Source organism: Trichechus manatus, unplaced genomic scaffold (genome assembly GCF_000243295.1).
Source record: "Trichechus manatus latirostris isolate Lorelei unplaced genomic scaffold, TriManLat1.0 scaffold00122, whole genome shotgun sequence".
Classification (NCBI taxonomy): Eukaryota; Metazoa; Chordata; class Mammalia; order Sirenia; family Trichechidae; genus Trichechus; species Trichechus manatus.
Window position 1 is genome coordinate 2,640,316 of NW_004444058.1, and position 19,280 is coordinate 2,659,595.

General features: G+C 50.5%; 1 protein-coding gene across 1 annotated transcript in view; it reads left to right on the forward strand.

The window, feature by feature from the left end:
* Nucleotides 1-19,280, forward strand: part of CFAP74 (cilia and flagella associated protein 74) — a 77,123-nt gene that overhangs the window by 41,547 nt on the left and 16,296 nt on the right. The window contains exons 18-24 of the mRNA XM_012557839.2: nucleotides 1,126-1,202; nucleotides 1,690-1,812; nucleotides 2,695-2,816; nucleotides 7,523-7,651; nucleotides 8,378-8,465; nucleotides 9,420-9,593; nucleotides 11,328-11,461. Of these exons, the coding sequence (XP_012413293.1) occupies nucleotides 1,126-1,202; nucleotides 1,690-1,812; nucleotides 2,695-2,816; nucleotides 7,523-7,651; nucleotides 8,378-8,465; nucleotides 9,420-9,593; nucleotides 11,328-11,461 (847 nt within the window). The remainder of the gene's footprint in view (nucleotides 1-1,125; nucleotides 1,203-1,689; nucleotides 1,813-2,694; nucleotides 2,817-7,522; nucleotides 7,652-8,377; nucleotides 8,466-9,419; nucleotides 9,594-11,327; nucleotides 11,462-19,280) is intronic.

Sequence of the window (19,280 nt, forward strand, 5' to 3'; positions counted from 1 at the left end):
AGCCTGACCTGGTTTGGAAATAGGTCTTTGAAGGTGTTGTCAGTTAAGATGAGGTCATACTGGAAAAGGGTGGGTTCTAACCTCATCTGAGTGGTGTCCTATAAAAGAGAAAAGATGCAGACAGGGAGGGAAGTTGGCCATGTAATGATGCATCTACAAGCCAAGGAATGCCTGGGGCCACCAGAAGCTGGAAGAGACAAGGAAGGATCCCCCCACTAGAGCCTTGAAAGGGAGCACAGCCCTGCCAAAACCCTGAATTCAGACTGCCAGCCTCCAGAACTGAGGCAATGGGTGTCTGCTGTTAGAAGCCCCCAGTGTGTGGGGCTCTGTGACGGCAGCCCCCACTCCCAGGCTCAGGCTCCCCCCAACCCCCACGGTCTCCTGCTCACACGGTCTCAACGTGTTCACCTGAGAAGCACCCCCAGACTGTTCAGCCCTGAACTTACCCCACCACGGAATTAGGTTTGGGGGCTTGGGGGTTCCTCAGCAGCATCCACAGGGGTAGCCATCTCACCCTGAGCTCACAAGACCTCCATCAGACAAGAGGACACAACCCCTCAGGGCACTGAGCTCCATAAGGGATCAGGATGCCCAGCGCCATGCATCTCACACCCATGACCTCACCCTCACCAGCTCTGAGCCCACCTCGAGACAGGGGAAGGGACTCAGAAATTGGAGACTTCCCTCTGCTGCCTGCAGGCCCCACGAACCCCACTGTATTCTTCCTGTGCTCTCAGACCCCTTCTTTGTCTGTCTGAACAAGCAAACCTGTGAGCCAGGCCAGGGAAGGGCAGGAGGCCAGCCTGGGTACCCTGCACCCCCCTCCTCTCCATCAGGGCCTTAGAACAACCCCAGGAAGGGGAGAGGGAAAGATGGAGTTTCCAGAACCCTCTCTAGGGTTCTATCTGCACTCCGCAGTACTCTGATCAGCGGCCTGGGTGGCGGCCCGGGCCCCAAGGGTGAGCCCCACAGCAAGGGGCAGGGGGTCCGCCTGACACTCCAGCAGCCCCCGTGGCCCACAGCAGCCCACAGATGAGCTGTGTGCATGGAGGACAGGCTCCTGGTGGGGGTGAGGTGGGGACTGAAAACCCCACCCACTTCATACTTGACACATCTTCCTTCCAGAATCTGAGGGGGTAACGATGACCACCATCATGGAGATGCCTCAAGGCGAAGATGAGGCGGAGATCCAACTGGGAGAGGTCAGGAGGCCCAGCCACCCCCACACCCACACTGCCCAAGTCAGGGCAGCTGTGCCCTCAGATCTTGGGCGGCCTTCTGCTTGACCTGAGCCAAATAAGGCTACAGTCTGGCCTCTGACTGGCTGCCTCTGGGCAGCTTGGATCTCATCAGCACTGGGCAGGACCCAAGTGACCAGGCTGCTTCCTGGGGTGGGGGTGGGGGGGCTTGGCCCAGTGTGGGGAGACCCTAAAGCTGGTGCCTCCTGGGCCAAAGCATGAGACATGGGGTGTGGGTCGGGGGGAGGATGGGAACAGGGTCAGGCTTTGGGGCAGGTGGCCTCTTGGCTGGGACCCTGCTGCAAGTGTAAACCCTCATGGGGCAGGTCCAAGCTAGGCGAAGCCCCTCAACCTGCATCTGTGTGTGGCCCAGTGGCCACCCCAGGGACACGTCATGGTGGTCAGTGGAAGGCCCTTAATAGTCTCCTCAGGTGTGTCTCTCCCTGTGCAGGTAACAGAAGGTGAAATTGGTCCCTTCAGCTCCATCAAGGTGCCTATCATCTTCACCCCAATCATCCCAGGAGAGGTCCAGACCAAGTTCAAAGTAGTGTTTAAGAATCCACAGTACCCAACAGTAAGTACTCCTGCTGCCGCTTCCCACGCTTTGTCCACACCACTTGAGCCCCGACTCACACTGAGCAGCAACTCACCTTTTCGCTGCACCCCAACAACCACAGAAGGCACTTGCTGTGATCAGACGGCTAGTTGGTAACACAAATGGTTGACAGCAGAGCCAACACACACAGACACACGTGCACACACAGTACAGATACGTGCATGTGTACACATGATACACGTGTACATGCACAACATGCACACATATGCACAGACACCAAGTACACTCATAAAGAGCTGGTTGTAAGCATTTGCCAGCACACCACCATCTTTACTGCTCTTCCCTTCCAGCAGCTCCATTTTGTTGGGTGAGTTTTCTGTTTATTCTGTCCTATTTTCTCATCTCTGGCCCCAGAAACAGGTTATGTTTTTGGCAACTCTGTGGGCCTAGAATCTGGGTGGGGTGGCAACTCCCCTGCTCCCACCCCAGTCCATTTGTGCCTCAGCCTCATGGTCTAGTACTGAGCTTGCGTTTGTTATTATCTGTGAAAGATTCACAATGTGTGCACTTTTCTGTATGATGAGTTATAGTGCAGTAAGTTTTCTTTTAAGCAGCCTAAGAATGTCGATAGTTATGAAGCTGGTGATGTCTACATGGGGATTCATTATAGTATTCTATTTTTTTATGTTTAGAAATGTTTATAATAAAATGTTTTTAGCAATTATACGACATGAAAAGCACCACAGAACTTCAGAGCGTGGCTTGTTTAATTATTGACCTCCCAGTACTTGAAATAGCTCAGCAAGTCGTGGAGCTCTGCTGGCAAGTTCTATGCTGGCTGGTGCTCCTCTGCTACCTGCGTCGCTGATGTGTGTTGCTGAATTTACATTCCCAACCCAGCTGTACTTCAGAGTCATCGGCATTGCCATCGATGTGCCCGTCTGGGTACCAAAGCCCAATGTGGACCTGAAGATCTGCATGTACGACCGGCTGTACCAGGACTCCGTGCTCGTACACACGAGGTGAGCACCGCTGTACCAGGATTCCCTGCTGGTAGAGGCCCTGGGGTGGAACATGAGACTGTGAAGATTGGGCGAAGCTAAGGGTCTTGAGATGGGAGATTGTCCTAGATGATCCAGGTGAGCCCAATGTCATCACAGGGTCCTTAGGAGTGGGAGGCAGGAGGATCAGAGTCAGAGAGGGGACATGACGACGGAGGTAGAGGACGGAAAGATGCAATTGCTGGCTTTGGGGATGGAGGAGGGGTCCAAAAGTCGAGAGATATGGGAGGCCTCTAGAAGCCCTAAGAGGCCAGGAAATGGATTCCCTAGCTCCCAAGCCCCAGGAGGAACCAGCCCTGCTGACTGCATGATTTTAGCCATGTGAGAACCATCTCAGATTTCTGGCCTCCAGAACTGTGAGAGAGTCAGTCAGTGTTGTTTTAAGCCATGGAGTTTGTTGGAAGTTGTGACAGTAGTGATAGGAAACTAACTACTGTGCATGCCGAAGTCACATGGCTCAAGCCCCTCACCCTGGGTGGGCCCCCCGCCCCTCCCCCCAGGTCCCTGGCCCAGGGGTCACAGAAAACCCTCCATAGCATGTATGCCTTCGCCCGTGCCCACCCACTCATTTGGTGAAAGGCAGGCAGATCTTCAGAACAGAGCACAGTGAACTTCCATGAATCGCACACCCCTGTGTGTATCTGGCCCCAGGTGAGAGGACAGAGCGTCACTGACCACGAATCTCCAGCCCCACCCCCATGCGTCTGACCCAGGCAGACAAGGAACCACAGTGTGCCCCCACCCTGCCTGCAAAGCCCACTTCACCAGCAAGCCCCACATGCCACCCCACCACCACCACCACCACCGTGCCTGTATTGTTCTGCATTCATCTCTTCCTACGTCAGGGACTTGAAGGAAAAAGCACAGGTTACCAAGGTTACGGGGGGAGGGGAGCAGTTTCCTCCCACAACTGCCATATCTTCGAGGGTGTGACAGAGTCAAGGATAGAGCCATGTCACTAGGGAGGTGGGGACCTGAAGGAAGAGCACAGGTGTGTTTACTGGGGAGACCAGGAGATGGGGCATTGTGCATCTTGAGTCTGTCTCAGGATGAAAGGGCACCTGCTTCTGATGTGTGTGCCATGTGCTCTGTAGTAATGGGTGTGTGAAAGCCAGAGGGCCAGTTTTGCTTTCTCAATACCCCCCTTCCCAGGCACAGATTGGCAATGTAAGTTTGTTTAGGGATTGTTTTTGTTCAGTATTAGCCATTTGTGGATTTGATTCATTGGCCAGTTTTATGGACAGGGAGGTAGCAAAAGGTGTTAACACGTGTTCAAGGAAGAGCCGCCGGCAGCATCTGAAACAAAAAGTGAAACTGGTGGAGCCAGCTCAGGGCTCTCTGTTCGAAGGACGCGAGGGAGGGAGGTAGGGAGGGAGGCTGTCTTAGGCTGGGTTCTCTAGAGAAGCAAAATCAGTAATGTATAAATATATATAAAGAGAGAGATTTATATCAAGGAAACAGCTTACACGATTGTAGAGGCTAGAACATCCCAAGTCTGTGGATCAGGGTAGAGGCCTCTCCCAAGTCATGGAGCTGCAGAGGCTAGCAAGCCCAAGATCGGCAGGTCGGAGAGCAGGGCTTCTGCTCACAGGCTGTGAAGGTTGACAAATTCCAAGATCGGCAGGCAAGACCACAAGGTTTCTCCTGATTCGTGTAGCTACAGGGGCTGGCAAACCCAAGATCGGCAGGTCAGAGAGCAGGGCTCCGCTCACAGGCTGTGAAGATCAACGAATTGCAAGTTCAGCAGATAAGCTGACAGCTCAAGTCCCAAGAACCAGAGATGAGATGACAGGAGGCAGCCATAGGATCCAGAGTGAGCAAAAAGCCAGAACATCTGCTTATATTCAGATGCAGGCCACACCCTCAAGGAGACTCCTTTTCATCTGATTGGCTACTCACAGTATATTCAGTCATGGGAGTGATCACATTAAAACACTGAGAATCATGGCCCAGCCAAGTTAACACACAATCTTAACCATCACAGAGGCTTTCTACCTCCTGGGCCACAGGAGAGACCCTCGTGCCTTGCGGGGTCTCTCATGTGGGGGCTACCCTTCAGGGCCCAGCTCCCTGTACGTGTCCCTCAGCCAACTTCTCTTTGCCTTTGAATCCTCTGTGGATGGGATGCTCAGGGTAGTGGGGGTGCAGTAGCCAGGGCACTGGGCAGCAGGACTGGGTAGCCAGGAGACAGGTGAGGGAGGGAGGCTCTGAGCTGCAACTCCTGGTTCTGCTGTGGACAAAGGACCCAGCACCCTGCAGCTGGGCCTTCTCCTTCTTTAGCTTAGAGATCACCCCTCCTGTGGAAATAACAAGGCCCTCGGTGGAGAAGAGAAGCAGTTTACTCAGAGAGGACACACAGGTGTCGGCCACAGAGACTCAGAGGCAGGCCAGGGCAGGGAGCCAAGAGTGAAGCAGGAATGGCTTCAGTGCACCCTGAAGGAGGTGCTAGGTGGGAAGACCGGGGCAGATGACTAGGTGGGGGTATCCCCATGATTGGCTAGGGGGGCATAGTCGGCTTTCTCTAGCTGGTCTTGAGCTGAACAGGGGAGCAAAATAGGGAAGCAGCAGTCATTGACCATGTCCTGGCCATCTGGGCCAGCCACTGCAGAGGCTCGTTGTGCAGGTGTCTTGGTTATCTAGTGCTGCTATAACAGAAATACCACAAGTGGATGGCTTTAACAAAGAGAAATTTATTCTCTCACAGTCTAGGAAGCTACAAGTCCAAAATCAGGATGCCAGCTCCAGGGGAAGGCTTTCTCTCTCTGTTGGCTCTGGGGGAAGGTCCTTGTCATCAATCTTCCCCTGGTCTAGGAGCTTCTCAGTACAGGGACCCTGGGTCCAAAGGACACGCTGTTCTGTTGGCTCTTGCTTCTTGGTGGTATGAGGTCCCCATGTCTTTCTCTCTTGTATATCTCAAAAGAGATTGACTTAAGAGACACAACCTAATCTTGTAGGTTGAGTCCTGCCTCATTAACATAACTGCCCCTAATCCCACCTCATTAACATCATAGAGATAGGATTTACAACACATAGGAAAATCACATCAGATGACAAAATGGTGGACAGTCACATAATACTGGGAATCATGGCCTAGCCAAATTGACACACATTTTTGAGGGATACAATTCAATCCATAACAGCAGGTCATGGGTCAGAGTGCCATCATCATGCTGTCATACCACATATGTCTGCTCCAGCAGGGGTCTGCCCAAGTAGGGGCATGTGCAACATCACCTTGAAGCATCTTGCCCTCCTCAAGAAGGCTGGGGGGGTGGGTCATAAGGAGTCTGAGAGGCCTGTTGATGCCCACTGGGAAGTATCTAGAATGTATCTAAATGTGAGGCTGGAGAGAGGCAGTGCCCGGATGCAGCATGCATCATCAACATGCAGGCACAAGTGGGTCATGGAGCCTGGTGTGCACTGTGTTTGAGAGCTCTGTGACAGCACAGGAGCAGGCAGAATAGGAGGGCAAGTGCAACCTGCCATACTACCTATGGCACCGTGGTGAGAGACCACACTTGGAAGGCCCCTCTTTTCCCCCTGCATCCATCTCTCCCCTCCTCCGTGGCCTCAAGAGGGAGCTCTGGGAGGATGGAAGGGGTCCAGGAGCCACAATTCTATGTGGTGAGCCACCTCCAGAGTACCCAGGCCCCCATCTGAGTCTTCCAGGGCTGCCAGAACAAGGAACCACAAAGTTGTTGCTATTAATTGCCCTCAAGTCGATTCCAACTCATAGAAACCTGGATGGTGCAAATGGTTAAGTGCCAGACTACTAATCGAAAGGTTGGCAGTTCAAACCCACCGAGAGGCACCTCAGAAATAAGGCTTAGTGATCTACTTCTGAAGGGTCACAGCCTTGAAAACCCTACGCAGCAGTTCTAGTCTACACACATGTAGTAACTATGAACCACAAGGTGGGAAGCTTTAAATAACAGTTTATTCTCTCATGGCTCTGGAGGCCAAAAGTCCAAATTCAGGGTGTCAGGAGGGCCTTGCTCTCTTCTAAGTCTCTAGGGGTTGGTCCTTCCTTGTTTGGTGCAACTTCTGGTGGCCCCAGGAGTTCCTTGGCTTGTAGCTGCATCACTCCAATCTCTGCCTCTGTGGTCACATGCTGTCTTCCTCTTCCCTCTCTGTGTCTCTGTCTCTCCTCTTTTACAAGGACACTACTCAGATGGGGTTAGGACCCACCTTACTCTGGTGTGACCTCCTGTTAATTAATGATAGCTGCAAAGACCTTATTTCCAAACAAGGTCATTTCACAACACCTGTCCTCCTCGTTCCTTCTGCAGTGGCTTGTGCTCTGGGGGCCTTGTGGTGAAGGGATACAGGGGTGAGAGAAGAGGGGGGAGGCAAGGGAGTGTGGGAGTGTGGGCACCTGCCTGCCCCAGGACTGGGTCAGGACCTGCACACCTCTTCCCAACCCTTGGCCCAGGCAGAAGGAGGGCAGAACCCCTGGAGGTCCCACTGCACATGCCTCCCAGCCCTCACAACACCCTGCCCCACAGACCCTCTCTCTAGACTCGCTGGGCTCTGAGGACTGATCGTCAGCGCCATTTTCCAGTCGAGGTGCTCTTACCTTTAAGACTGCTCGCAGATTCCGTTTCAGGAGAACCCACCTCTGGGACCCAGGGCCCTGAGTCCCCCATCTCAATGTCCAACACCCACAGGTCAAAGGCGGCCCTGCGCCTGAGATTTGAGGTGTGCAAGGAGCTGCGGGCCCACATGGAGCTCCTGCCGGAGACCGGCTACATCCAGGCGTTGTCATCCTACTCGGTGCAGCTCAAGTTCCTTCCACGGTGAGGGGGACGGAGAGGAGCCAAGGAGGGGATGGGGGCGGTGGCTGAGGCAGTTTGTTGAAATCAGAGCTGCCTCAGTGACTTGGCCTTGGCAGCTGCCCATCGCAATGACACCGAGCTCTCTTTTCTTATTTGTACCCATTGCCGTTGAGTCGATTCCAACTCATGGCAACCCTATAGAGTAGAACTGCCCCAGGGTTTCCAAGGCTGTAATCTTTGCAGAAGCAGACTGCCACATCTTTCTCCTAGGGAGCTGCTGGATAGATATGAACTGCTGACCTTTTGGTTAGCAGCTGAGTGCTTAACCACCATGCCACCAGGGCTCCTTTTTCTTATTTGTACTCTCTCTGAAATTTCTATCATACTATCGGTTTCCTTTTATAACGAGAAAGCAAATTTTTAAACAAGTGATTATGCATTTTCAAAATTTAAAACGTATGTGGGTTTGAGTCCAGTTGTTCAGAAACAGGCTGACACCCCCAGTTGGACACCGACGGTGCTCCTTGGAGCGCTGAGCCGATTCGGAGACTCAGCACGGAGAGACTCAGCCTGCACGTGCACTGTCACCCTGCCCAGGAGGTCTGCCATGGGATCTGCTCTGGAGCTCTGGGTTTCATGTGTCTCAGAGCTGCCATGATCTAAAAGTGCTGTTTATAGACCTATTGTACTGGCATTGCAGAAAATACAAAGGAGAAAAGTACGTATGCACATACCCGCCTCTTTCAGACACTCCCTCTCGGAAGACGCAGGGAAATACTTTGACAAGGAGTCCCGAGTCCTGGAGGCCCCGATGACCATCTGGGTGGCTGACCAGGTCCGTGTGGTCCCACACCGGGTGCAGCGCCTCACTTCCAAGTCCCCAGAAGCCAGGCTCCTCTGGGGGGGCTGGGCTGCTCTGGGGGGTGGGCTCTGTGCAGAGTGAGGACTCCGAAAAGTAGGGCTCTGACTCCGCAGAGCCTGCCCTCACCTGCCTTCTGGGGCGGCTTCTGATGGCTGATGGCCAGAGGTATCTCCTGCCCAAGCCACCAAGAGCACAGGGGAGAAGTAGGGGGTGGTCTGCAGGCCAAAGGAGAGCCTGGATGATCCAAGAGCCTCCAAATCCTGTCCAGGGTGGGCTGGCCCAGGCCTCCGAACTCGTGCGAACATGTGCACACACTCACCCACACACATACACAGAGGTATGCACATGTATACACCCAGTGCACCACACACATTCACAGGCACACATATACACAAACATACACAGAGGTGCACATGTTCACACTCAACACACCACACACACTCATACACACATACGCAGAGGTGCTCATGTGTACACACCCAGTGTACCACACACACTCACAGACCCCCATGTGCACACACTCATACACAGAGTACACATGTACACACCCAGTGCAACCAACACACCACACTCACAGGCACACACAATGTAATGTATGCATGCATGCACAGTATACCACAGACACAGGTGCACACGTGTGTACACTTACATCAGGACCACGTGCCCTCCCCCACACCTGCCCACGGCCCCTGCTTCCTCCTGGCCGCTTCCATGTGACTCAGCCTCACAGTCTCACAAGCCAGGGCACTCCCAAGAAACGGGGTTCCTTTAAAGACAGACTCTGTGTTCCTGAAGAATCAATGTACCATGGCCACAAGGCAGCAGTGGTGCTTGTTCTTCCTCGCAGTGCCTTTGCCGTGTCTGGGAACATTCGCGGTAGAACCTACTGCAGGTGACTGGGCATGCTCATTTGTCCTTTGTACCCAGATCAGGCCTGTGGAGTTCACTGTCCATGCCATCGTCACAACCTCAGACTTGGAAATCAGCCCCTCGGAGGTGGATTTTGGCTACTGCACCATCTACGAGGCGATTAAAACCAGCGTCACCCTCCACAACCACGCCCTCCTGCCCCAGGAGTTCGGGTTCGTTGGACTCCCCAAGGTACCTCCTGTGGTCAGCCGTGGCCAGGGGGCTGAAAAGGGGGCCCAAGCGTGGGGATGCCATGAGGACCAGGTCACAGGCAGCTGCTGCTCTGGGCCCCAGTCCTGGGTACCAACAGGCCCCAGACCCTCCCCTGGACTCCACTCCCACCTGTGTCTTTCTGCCCATCCTCTCCCTGCACCCCAACCACCACCACGAATCTCTGCCTCGCCAGGTGTCTCTCTGCCTCTTCTTGATTTCTGTCTCTCCCTCCCTCTCCCTGCTCTGCCACACCCTTGCAGCCCCCTCTCAGATGAATTCCAGACTCCTCTCCCCACCCTTCCTTCCAGAACCCTGCAAGGCAAGCAAGACAAGCCGAGCCCCAGCCTCCTCCTTACCCCTCCTGGGCTGCCTCATCGTAGACCCTACCATCCACCCGCACGCACACCCACACACCCATCGCACATCCATACACACCCATCACACACACACACACACACACACACACACACACACACACACACACCTGTAAAAATGACATGGTAGGGGCATCTGACCTCCTCCAACTTCATGAGGGGGAAGGAGAATCAAGATCAACAGCCTAAGACTAATTCCTATGAGGCGGAGGTCAGATGTGCCTCCACCCTCCAACCTTTTTACCGGTTCTAATACCAGCCGTTCCCCCCATGGTGCTCTCTACTTCTCTGCTGGGTTCAATAATTTGTTGCAATGGCCACACAGAACTAACAGGGTTGAGTTAGGTAGTTTTTTGTGGGGTTTATTATGGAAGTAACAGGTTACAATTCAGGATACAGTTCTTCTATCAGGACAGCTTCTTTTCAGCCGTACCCACAAGCAGGTCTCTCTCTGGCCCTCGGCCCCTTGGCCCGGCCTCTGCCCTGCTCGGGCAAGTATTACAAAGCTCTTCAGCTCCACCAATAAGTGCCCAAAGGCACCCCACTCCACCAGTGAGCCTCAGCATGAAGGCACTCAGTGGGTTGGCAAGCCTAACTCTGTTGACAAGTGCCAGAGGCACCTCAGTCCGGAGGCACCTAACTGCCTGCAAGCCTTCTGCCTCGAAGGCACTCAGTTCTGCTCCATGGGCTGGAAAATTCACCTAGCCATCTCTTGTCAGTTGCCTGGTTCTGCTTCCTCTGCTGCCACCATTTCTCTGCAGCTGCTTCTCACCATCTTGCTGTCTCCGGTGTTACAGTTCCTCTCTCTGTCTTCTGGGTCTAGGAGGGTCTCAGCGAAGGGATCCTGGGTCCATATGATGTGCTCCGCTCCCATCTCTTCTTCTTGGTGGTAGTCAAGTCTCCCCTTTCTGCCTCTGTGGGATGGCAAAACTGACTAATCCCCTCGTTAGGGTTCCATACACCTTATTTGCATGGTCCCACCCCCACAAGGGTGCCATGTACCTTATTTGTATTTATTAGCAAGTTGTCCAGTCCCCTTGGTGGACCAGAAGCACCTCATTTGCATAGTCCCACTCAGTCATTGTGTGGGAAGTCACAAAGACTATGGCTAGAAGGGCCATATTAAGTAATTAACTGCACTGCACCATCACACACTGACACACATATACACACATCACACTCATACACTCTCACACTTTCTCACATTCTCAAACACACACGTGCCCATTCACACACACCTCTGCTACACACATGTCCACACAGCTCCCTTTGCAACACTCCCCCAGCAAAGACCAACACACTTCTCATTTTGGCATCAATGGATTTTTTCATTTGCCAGTTCGTGGACATTCAGCCCAATGATGGGTTTGGGACGATCTTGCCACTGGAAAGTTTGCATCTCGATGTGATCTTCCAGCCCACCAAGGCCAAGGAGTATAGCTTTGAGCTGGTCTGCAAATCAGAGATTAACAGGTGAGGCTGCTGGGTGAGGGCCATGTGCAGGGCCTGGCACATGTAGCTCAGGGCAATCCCTCCACCTACCCTTGTGCCACCAGCCTGGCCTCTGGACCCTACCTGCCAAGAATCCTCAGCAGTTGGACCTGGGGCCAGGCTGACCATAGGGCTAGGCTGCACAACACTGCAGACCTGGGCAGAGACCGGCCTGGGAGCAAGGCTGACTTGCACACTGCCCAGCTCACCTATGTGTGCATGTGTGTTTGTGCATATGTGTGAGCGTGCATATGTGTGAGTGCACTGTGTATGAGTGCATACGAGTGCATTTGTGTGTGTATGAGCATGTGTGTGCATGCATATATTTGTGCCCATGTGTGAGTTTTATATGTGTGTGCATGTGTGTATAAGTGCATGTCTGAATGTGTGTGAGTGCATGTGTGTATGAGTGTGAGTGAGTGTGCATATAGGTGCATTTGTGTATATGTATTTGCACATATGCATGAGTATGCATGTACGTTCATGAGTGTATTTGTGTGTGCATGTGCATGACTGTGCATGTGTATGAGTGTGTGCAAGTATGTGTGAGTGAGCTTGTGTGGGTGAGTGTGCATGTCTATGACTGCACGTGTAAGCACTTATGAATATGTATATGTGTGAGTCTGTGTGTATGTATATGAGTGCATATGTGACTGTGCATGTGTGTGTGTGAATGTGCATGTTTGAGTGTGTGTGAGAGTTACATGTGTGTAGAGAGCAACCCTCTGGCAGCGGGGGGATCCGGACATGAGCCCGCCTGCTCTGACACACTGCATGACTTGAAGAGTCCCTGATCCTCCCTAAGAGAAGTGAGAAGGAGGTCATGGAGCAGGGGATAAAGCAGGAGGGGGAGAAGGACTCTGTAATAAGGGCAGGTTCTCATTGCTAGCCTCAAGTGAGAAATGTTTTGATTCAGAGGCTGAGAGCGGTGTGTCAAACCCGGAGCGGGTCCTAGGCAGGCATGTGAGGGTGCATGAGGACAGCTCCAGAGATGGTGTCAAGGCCCCGCAAAGCCCCCTCCTCCCCTCTGTGCTCACGCCAACTCTGTCTGCCTCTCCTTGCCTCTTGTTCTGTCTCCACCACGTTCTCAGGCTCACGCCACCCTGTCCTGGCTGGGCCTCACCAGCCAGGTAAGGTCAGCCTGGCTGGGTCTAGACAACTGGGTGAAATCAGCCTGGTCGGCAGCTCCACAGCATGCCAAGACCTGCTGGAAGAGGGAGTGGGTTCATGGGTAGTGTGATTTTAGGGGATGAAATGCAAGTTAAAGTTGCAGAGAGAAAGCACCTTCCAGTGAGGGCTCTCACCACCCACCCTCAACCCTCCACCCTTGTTCAGCTTCTTCTCACCCTCTAATGTACTGTGGAAGCCCTGGTGGCGTAGTGGTTAAGAGCTACGGCTGCTAACCAAAAGGTCTAGTAGTTCAAATCTACCAGGCGCTCCTTGGAAACTCATTGGGGCAGTTCTACTCCATCCTATAGGGTTACTATGAGTCGGAATCAACTCGATGGCAATGGGATTTTTTTGTTAATGTATTGTGAATGGGCCAGTGGTGGTTCAGTGGTAGAATTCTCTCCTTCCATCCAGTAGACCCGGATTAGATTCCCAGCCAGTGCATCTGCTTGTCAGTGGAGGCTTTTGTGTTGCTATGATGCTGAACAGGGCTTTCAGACTAAGACAAACTAGGAAGAAAGGCCAGTCAATCTACTTCTGAAAATCAGCCAATGAAAACCTTACGGATGATGACAGTCCAATCTGCAACTGATCATGGGAATGGTACAAGACCGGGCAGCACTTAGTTCCATTGTGTATGGGGTTGCCATGAATCAGGGGCTGACTTGATAACAACAACGTACTATGAAACTTTGGTAGCTTGTTTAGCTCTCACCTGCCCTTCTGGGAAATAAGTCCCATGAGAAGAGGAGGTTTTGTCTGTTTTCCTTGTTAAGGTAAGCCCAGTGCCCTAGAACCACATCTGGCCCCTCACAGAAACACCATAAATGTGTGCTAGATGAACAAATGTATGTGTTTAACTTTTAAAGAACTATATACATGTAAATTGAAATTGCCAAAAGTTAAGACAGGAGCTGTCTTGGAGAGGGCTACAGAAAGCTCATGCCATAAGGCCTCAGTAATTAAAAAGCATGAAGGGACAAGCAAAGGATGCAGCCTGGCTGCAGGGACACATCAGCTGGGCACCTCATGTTTCCAGGCATGTCCCTGCATGGTGCCCCAAATGTGGCTCATGTACACCAGTCCTTTCTCCTGGAGGGCCCCTCAGGGATGTCTAGTCCACTGATTCGATCCCCTCCTCACTGCCTCTCTCCCCCGATGTCCTCTCCTGCTTACCAGGTTACCTTGCAGCCAAATGGATTATAGCCCCACTTACCCATACACTCCTCCCTCCATCATACTCAACACAACCTCCACCGCTGACCTCTGATGCTCTGCCCTCCACCTATGCAGTGACGGGGAGAAAACCTACAATGTGCTGCCCACTTCCCTGGTAAACTCATGCCCACTGCCTGCAGGTGGCTCCAGGCTGCCTGGCCAGCCACCGCCCATCCCTCCTCCTGGGGAACCCATTCACATCCCCATCTTTGCACACTTGCTGGCTTCTTTTAGTGGGAGTGGCATTTAGAGACCACAGTCTTGGTGCTGGGGGTGCTAATTGATGTTGGGCTGATTACTGTTTCCAGGTCTTTTCAGTAGACAGAGTGTGATGGTTAAGATTGTGTGTCAACTTGGCTGGGCCATGATTCTCAGTGTTTATATGTGATCGCTCCCATGGTGGGATATGCTGTGAGTAGCCAATCAGTTGAAAGGGAATTTCCTCGGGGATGTGGCCTGCATCCGAATATAAGCGGACGTTCTGGCTTTTTGCTCGCTCTGGATCCTGCGGCTGCCTCCTGTTTGTCTGACCTCTAGTTCTTGGGACTTGAGCTATCAGCTTATCTGCCAGTCTTGGGATTCGTCAATCTTCACAGCCTGTGAGCAGGAGCCCTGCTCTCCGACCTGCCGATCTTGTGTTCATCAGCCCCTGCAGCTACATGAATCAGGAGAAGCCTTGCAGTCTTGCCTGCCAGTCCTCAGATTCGTCACTCTTCACAGACTATGAGCAAGGACCCTGCACTCCAACCTGCTGATCTTGGGTTTGACAGCCCCTGCGGCTACGTGAATTGGGAGAAGCCTCTATCCTGATCCACAGACTTGGGATGTTCCAGCCTGTACAATCATGAGAGCTGTTTCCTTGATATAAACCTCTTTATTTATATATTTGTATGCTTTACTGGTTTTGCTTCTCTAGAGAACCCAGCCTAAGAACAGAGCTAGGAGATAAAATACCACAAGAGTTCATACTGACACTTCCAATTCAGGACTGTTTTTGTATCTAACATCTTCTGTGTCTCCTATTTCCCACACTGAGAACCCTCCTGAGAGAATTCAAAATATCACATGGCTACTCATCTGTTTTATCCCATGTTTCACACAAAATCTTTCTCATGGAAGCAATATCAGCACTGTCACAACAATGTGATTACAAAAAAATAATGTAAACATGTTTCCATATGCCCTCCCCATTTTTTCTTCATGTATTCTAGTTGTATTGTATGTATGTTGACAAAGCATATAGCTAGTACATGCTATAGTCTCTGCCTTGTGTCCCTGATCTGGTCTTAATTCTATGTGTAATTGTACCTGATGCTTACCACTAGTCCTATGTTGAGGTCTGTAGACTATGAGAATAGAGCTCATTCTCTATTATGTTGCTAAGGAAGAGTTTATGGGAAGAGTACTCCCTGATTTTTTACATGTTGATGATAGTTTTCCTGTGCCTTTTATACTTGAAAGTTTGTTTAGTTGAATATAAAGACTTATGTTTTCTTTCTTCCACTGTCTTCTGGCATGAAGCATGTCTATCAAAGTCCAATGACATCAGATTTTCTTTTTTCCTGGATATTTAAGAGATTTTTTTCTTTTTATTTAAAATCCAATAATTTTATAAGATTACATCTCAGAGCTGGTTGTTCCGGATTGATTTTCCCAGATACACAGTGTTTTTCAAAAATTTTTAATTGCATTTCAGGAAAATGTCCTTGAATTTTAGTCCTTCATATTTGTTCTATTCTCTCAGTTTTCTTCTTTGGGATCCCTGTTATACATATGATGGATCTTCTTTGCTTTTCTTCTATGTTTGCCACTTTCTTTTGAATTCTTTTCATCGCTCTTTTCTTTCTTTTTTAATTTTTAAACATTCTACCTTTTAATCTTATATTTCTCTTAAGGAGTTATCTGCTGTGTTCCTTCATTATGAGTTTCTTTTAGTTGAGGCTTCATTTCTGAAATTTCTTTTATTTGTAATTCTTTCCTGAGTTCAAACACCTCAGTTCTGAGTTCCTTTGGTTATGATTAGGTTGCCACTTCATATCTTGTATTTTCTCAAGTTTTTTAGTGCATTTTGAATTACTACATTATACTTTTGAGTCTTTCATGGCATGTCTTTCTGGCATGTTTTTATTGTCTGATTAAGTGTTTTCTGCCTCTTATTTTCTTTTGTCTTACAACAACTTGATTTGTGATTTGATCTTAATCTTGTTTTAATCTTAATCTTGTTGCTCATTTTTATATGCAATTATTTTTCCTGAACTTCTAGAAGGGCCCTAGTTTAGATAGCTTTTTTAACTTTCTAGCTTTCGAGCTCCCTCTTCAGTTTTGTGGGTGTGTGAAGTGCTAGCAAGTGTCATCTCCAGCTTTCTTGACTCTACCTCTTCTGTTCCATTCCCCATTTTATTTGAACCTTCTTTTTGCTTTGTCTTTTGTGCCTGTCCATTCCATTTGGATTTCATTCCCAGCAGTTTCTCCACAGTATGGAGCTTTGTTCTGGGAGGGACATTTTTTCCTTACTGTAGACCCACTTTGGGGCCATGCAAATTCCTCCCAGGTCCAGCTGCTGGTCTCAGATGGGCTTCCTGCACCTTCAAATGAGCATCTGTTGACTACTCTGGAGTTCTCAGTCTGGCAGGTGTCTTGTTACTCTCCTTCTTTTCTCCTGCACAGATGCCAGCCTCCGTGGTGGCTGGAGTTTATTAAAGTCTAGCAGACACCCTTCATTATCATTAGTTAAGGAGTCTTCCATTTCTGGTCTGCTAGAATTTTCTTTTTTTTTTTTTTTTTTTTTTTTTTTTTTTGCTCAGGTTTGTATTGCCTCACTAACCCTGATTCTGGATCTCTTCACCGTGCCTTATCTGAGGTTAGGCACTGTTTTCTCTTTTATTTTGTCTAACTTTGGCATCAGGTATGTAAAAATGGCACAACAGCATCATCAGACCTCCTTAACTTCACAATGGGGAAGGAGAATGAAGATCAACAGCCCAAGGCTAATTCCTGTGAGGCAGAGGTCAGACATACCGCCTCTTTCCAACCTTTTTACCAATTCTGACACCAGCTGTCCCTCCCATGGCACTCTCTACTTCTCTGCTGGGTTTGATAATTCATTACAGTGGCCATATAGCACTCACAGACGATACTCATAATTATGAGGCTTATTAGGGAAGTAACAGGTTACAATTCAGGATCAGGAATGACTCAGGATACAGTTCTTCTATCAGAACAGCTTCTTCTCAGCCGTGCCCCCCAGCAGGCCTCTCTCTGGCCCTCAGCCTCTCGGCCCCTCAGCCCCTCGGCCCCTCAGCCCCTCAGCCCTGCCCTGCTCAGGCAAGTGTTACAAAGCTCTTTAGCTCTGCCAGTAAGTGCCCAGAGACATCTCACTCCACCAGTAAGCCTCTTGCTCAAAGGCTCTCAGCTCTCTTGCTCTGTGGATCAGCACACCCACTGTATCTGCCTCACTCCATGGGCCAGGTAGCCCACTGCACTGTTTCGTGCCTATCTCCTGTTCTACTGCTGCCATTTCTCTGCCACTGCTTCTTTCCATCTTGTGCCATCTCCGGTGTTACAGCTCTCTGTCTCTTAGGTCTAGGAGGTTCTCAGCGCAGGGACCCCGGGCCCAAAGGACGCATTCCACTCCCAGTTCTTCTTTTGGTGATAGGTCACCCCTCTGCTTTGGGGTTGGCTCTCCTTTTAAGCCTAGTGGGATGACAAAACTGACCAATCCCCTCATTAGGATTCCATACACCTTATTTGCATGGTCCCACTCCCACAGGGGTTTACTTGTACCTTATTTGCATTCTTAGCAGGCTGTCCAATCCCCTTAGTGGGCCACAAACACCTTATTTGCATAGTCCCACCACATCATTTTGTGAGAGTCCCAAAGGCTAGGGCTAGAAGGGCCATAATAAGTAACTCACTGCACCACAAGGTGATGCTCTTATAACCACTCCTTGTAGTCCTTGTAGTTGTCTCAACTCTTTGGAAATATAACCATGAAATGGTTTTACTTTTACCAGCAACTGCTCTTCACTGAGTTGTACACCCTCTCCCATCCTTTACAACATCACAGTCCCATCCCATTGTTTTCCAGGTCACTTGGGGTTAGTCAGTCTCATTTTGGTTCTTAAACTCAACTGCCTTATGTTCCAACATCAAGCTTGTATCTAATCCAGAGAGCCCCTGTGCAGGCCTGCCTTGGCTCTGAATTCTTCCTCGCCTCTCCCCCTGCCAGAGGCAGCCAGCCCCACAGCCCTTGCTGCTCAGGGACTCTCAGTAGGAGATCCTCACAGGTGGGGGGCATCAAGATAGAGGACACTCAGCCTGCTGTCTGTGGTGTCCATTCAGCCCACCAAATGCTCGCCATCTCCTTGCCATGCTGGGGGCCACTCATATCCTGAGGGTTGTTGGCCAGGCAAGAGATTCAGTGGCTAGAGCCAGGGAGGGGCCTGTGGAAATGGAGTAAATGTCCCGAGCTCTGTCCCAGATATCTCTGGTTTGAGTTGTGCCATCCTAGTTGTGCTGAGTGTTTCTGGGGGGATTTGGGCAGACTCTGACAACACTTCTTTTTGAGCCTGTGGATTATAACTGCCCTTAGTCTAGCAGAAAATGCAGCAGTCTATGTGTGGTTTTCTTCTTCCTTTCTTTTTTCTCTCTTCTCCCTGTTGCTTCTCTGTGATACTCAGGAGGGAAAGGGAGACACCTGTCTTACTCCCATGTCTGAGTCCCATCTCTACCCCCTGCCTAGTGCCTTTACTTGTTTATTAATAAAGTCTGTGCCCTCTGTAGAGGAAGTACCTGGGACTCTAAAACTGATGCCTAGGTCAAAACTTACAAAATTAGTTCTTGCTGCTTGAGGCTCTTCAACTGAAGCGACTCCCAGGAAGACGGCCCATGAGGTCAGGGCCACCCCCACAGCCTCAGCTCCTGGCCATAAACTCAACAACCGCCCATGAGGAACTAGCCAAGTGCTCCTTCACCATCGTGGCACCAACACCTTCACCCCAACACTGACACTCAGTGGCAGACATGAAACCTAGCTTTGTCTGCAGTGTGGAATTAGAGCCACAGACACACAAGAGCTGAAAATATGCTGCTTTTCATGCCTGAAGAGAGCCAACCCTTTCTGTATTCATGCCTGAAGCCCAGGTCATGCTAGCCACCATGGTCCAGGCCCCTCAAAAAAACACAACTTCCCAAAACAGACATAAGACCAAATCGAAGATCTGACGCGTTTGTACAACTATTAAGGAAATTGAATCCAAAATGTGAAATCTTCCCACAATGGAAATCCAGACCCAGATGGCCTCACTGATGAATCCTTCCAAACTTTTTTTTTTTAGTGATGCCAGATCTCACACAGATCTTCCAGAGAATAGAAAAGGAAAGAAAACTTCCCAACTCAGGTTAGGAGGTCAGC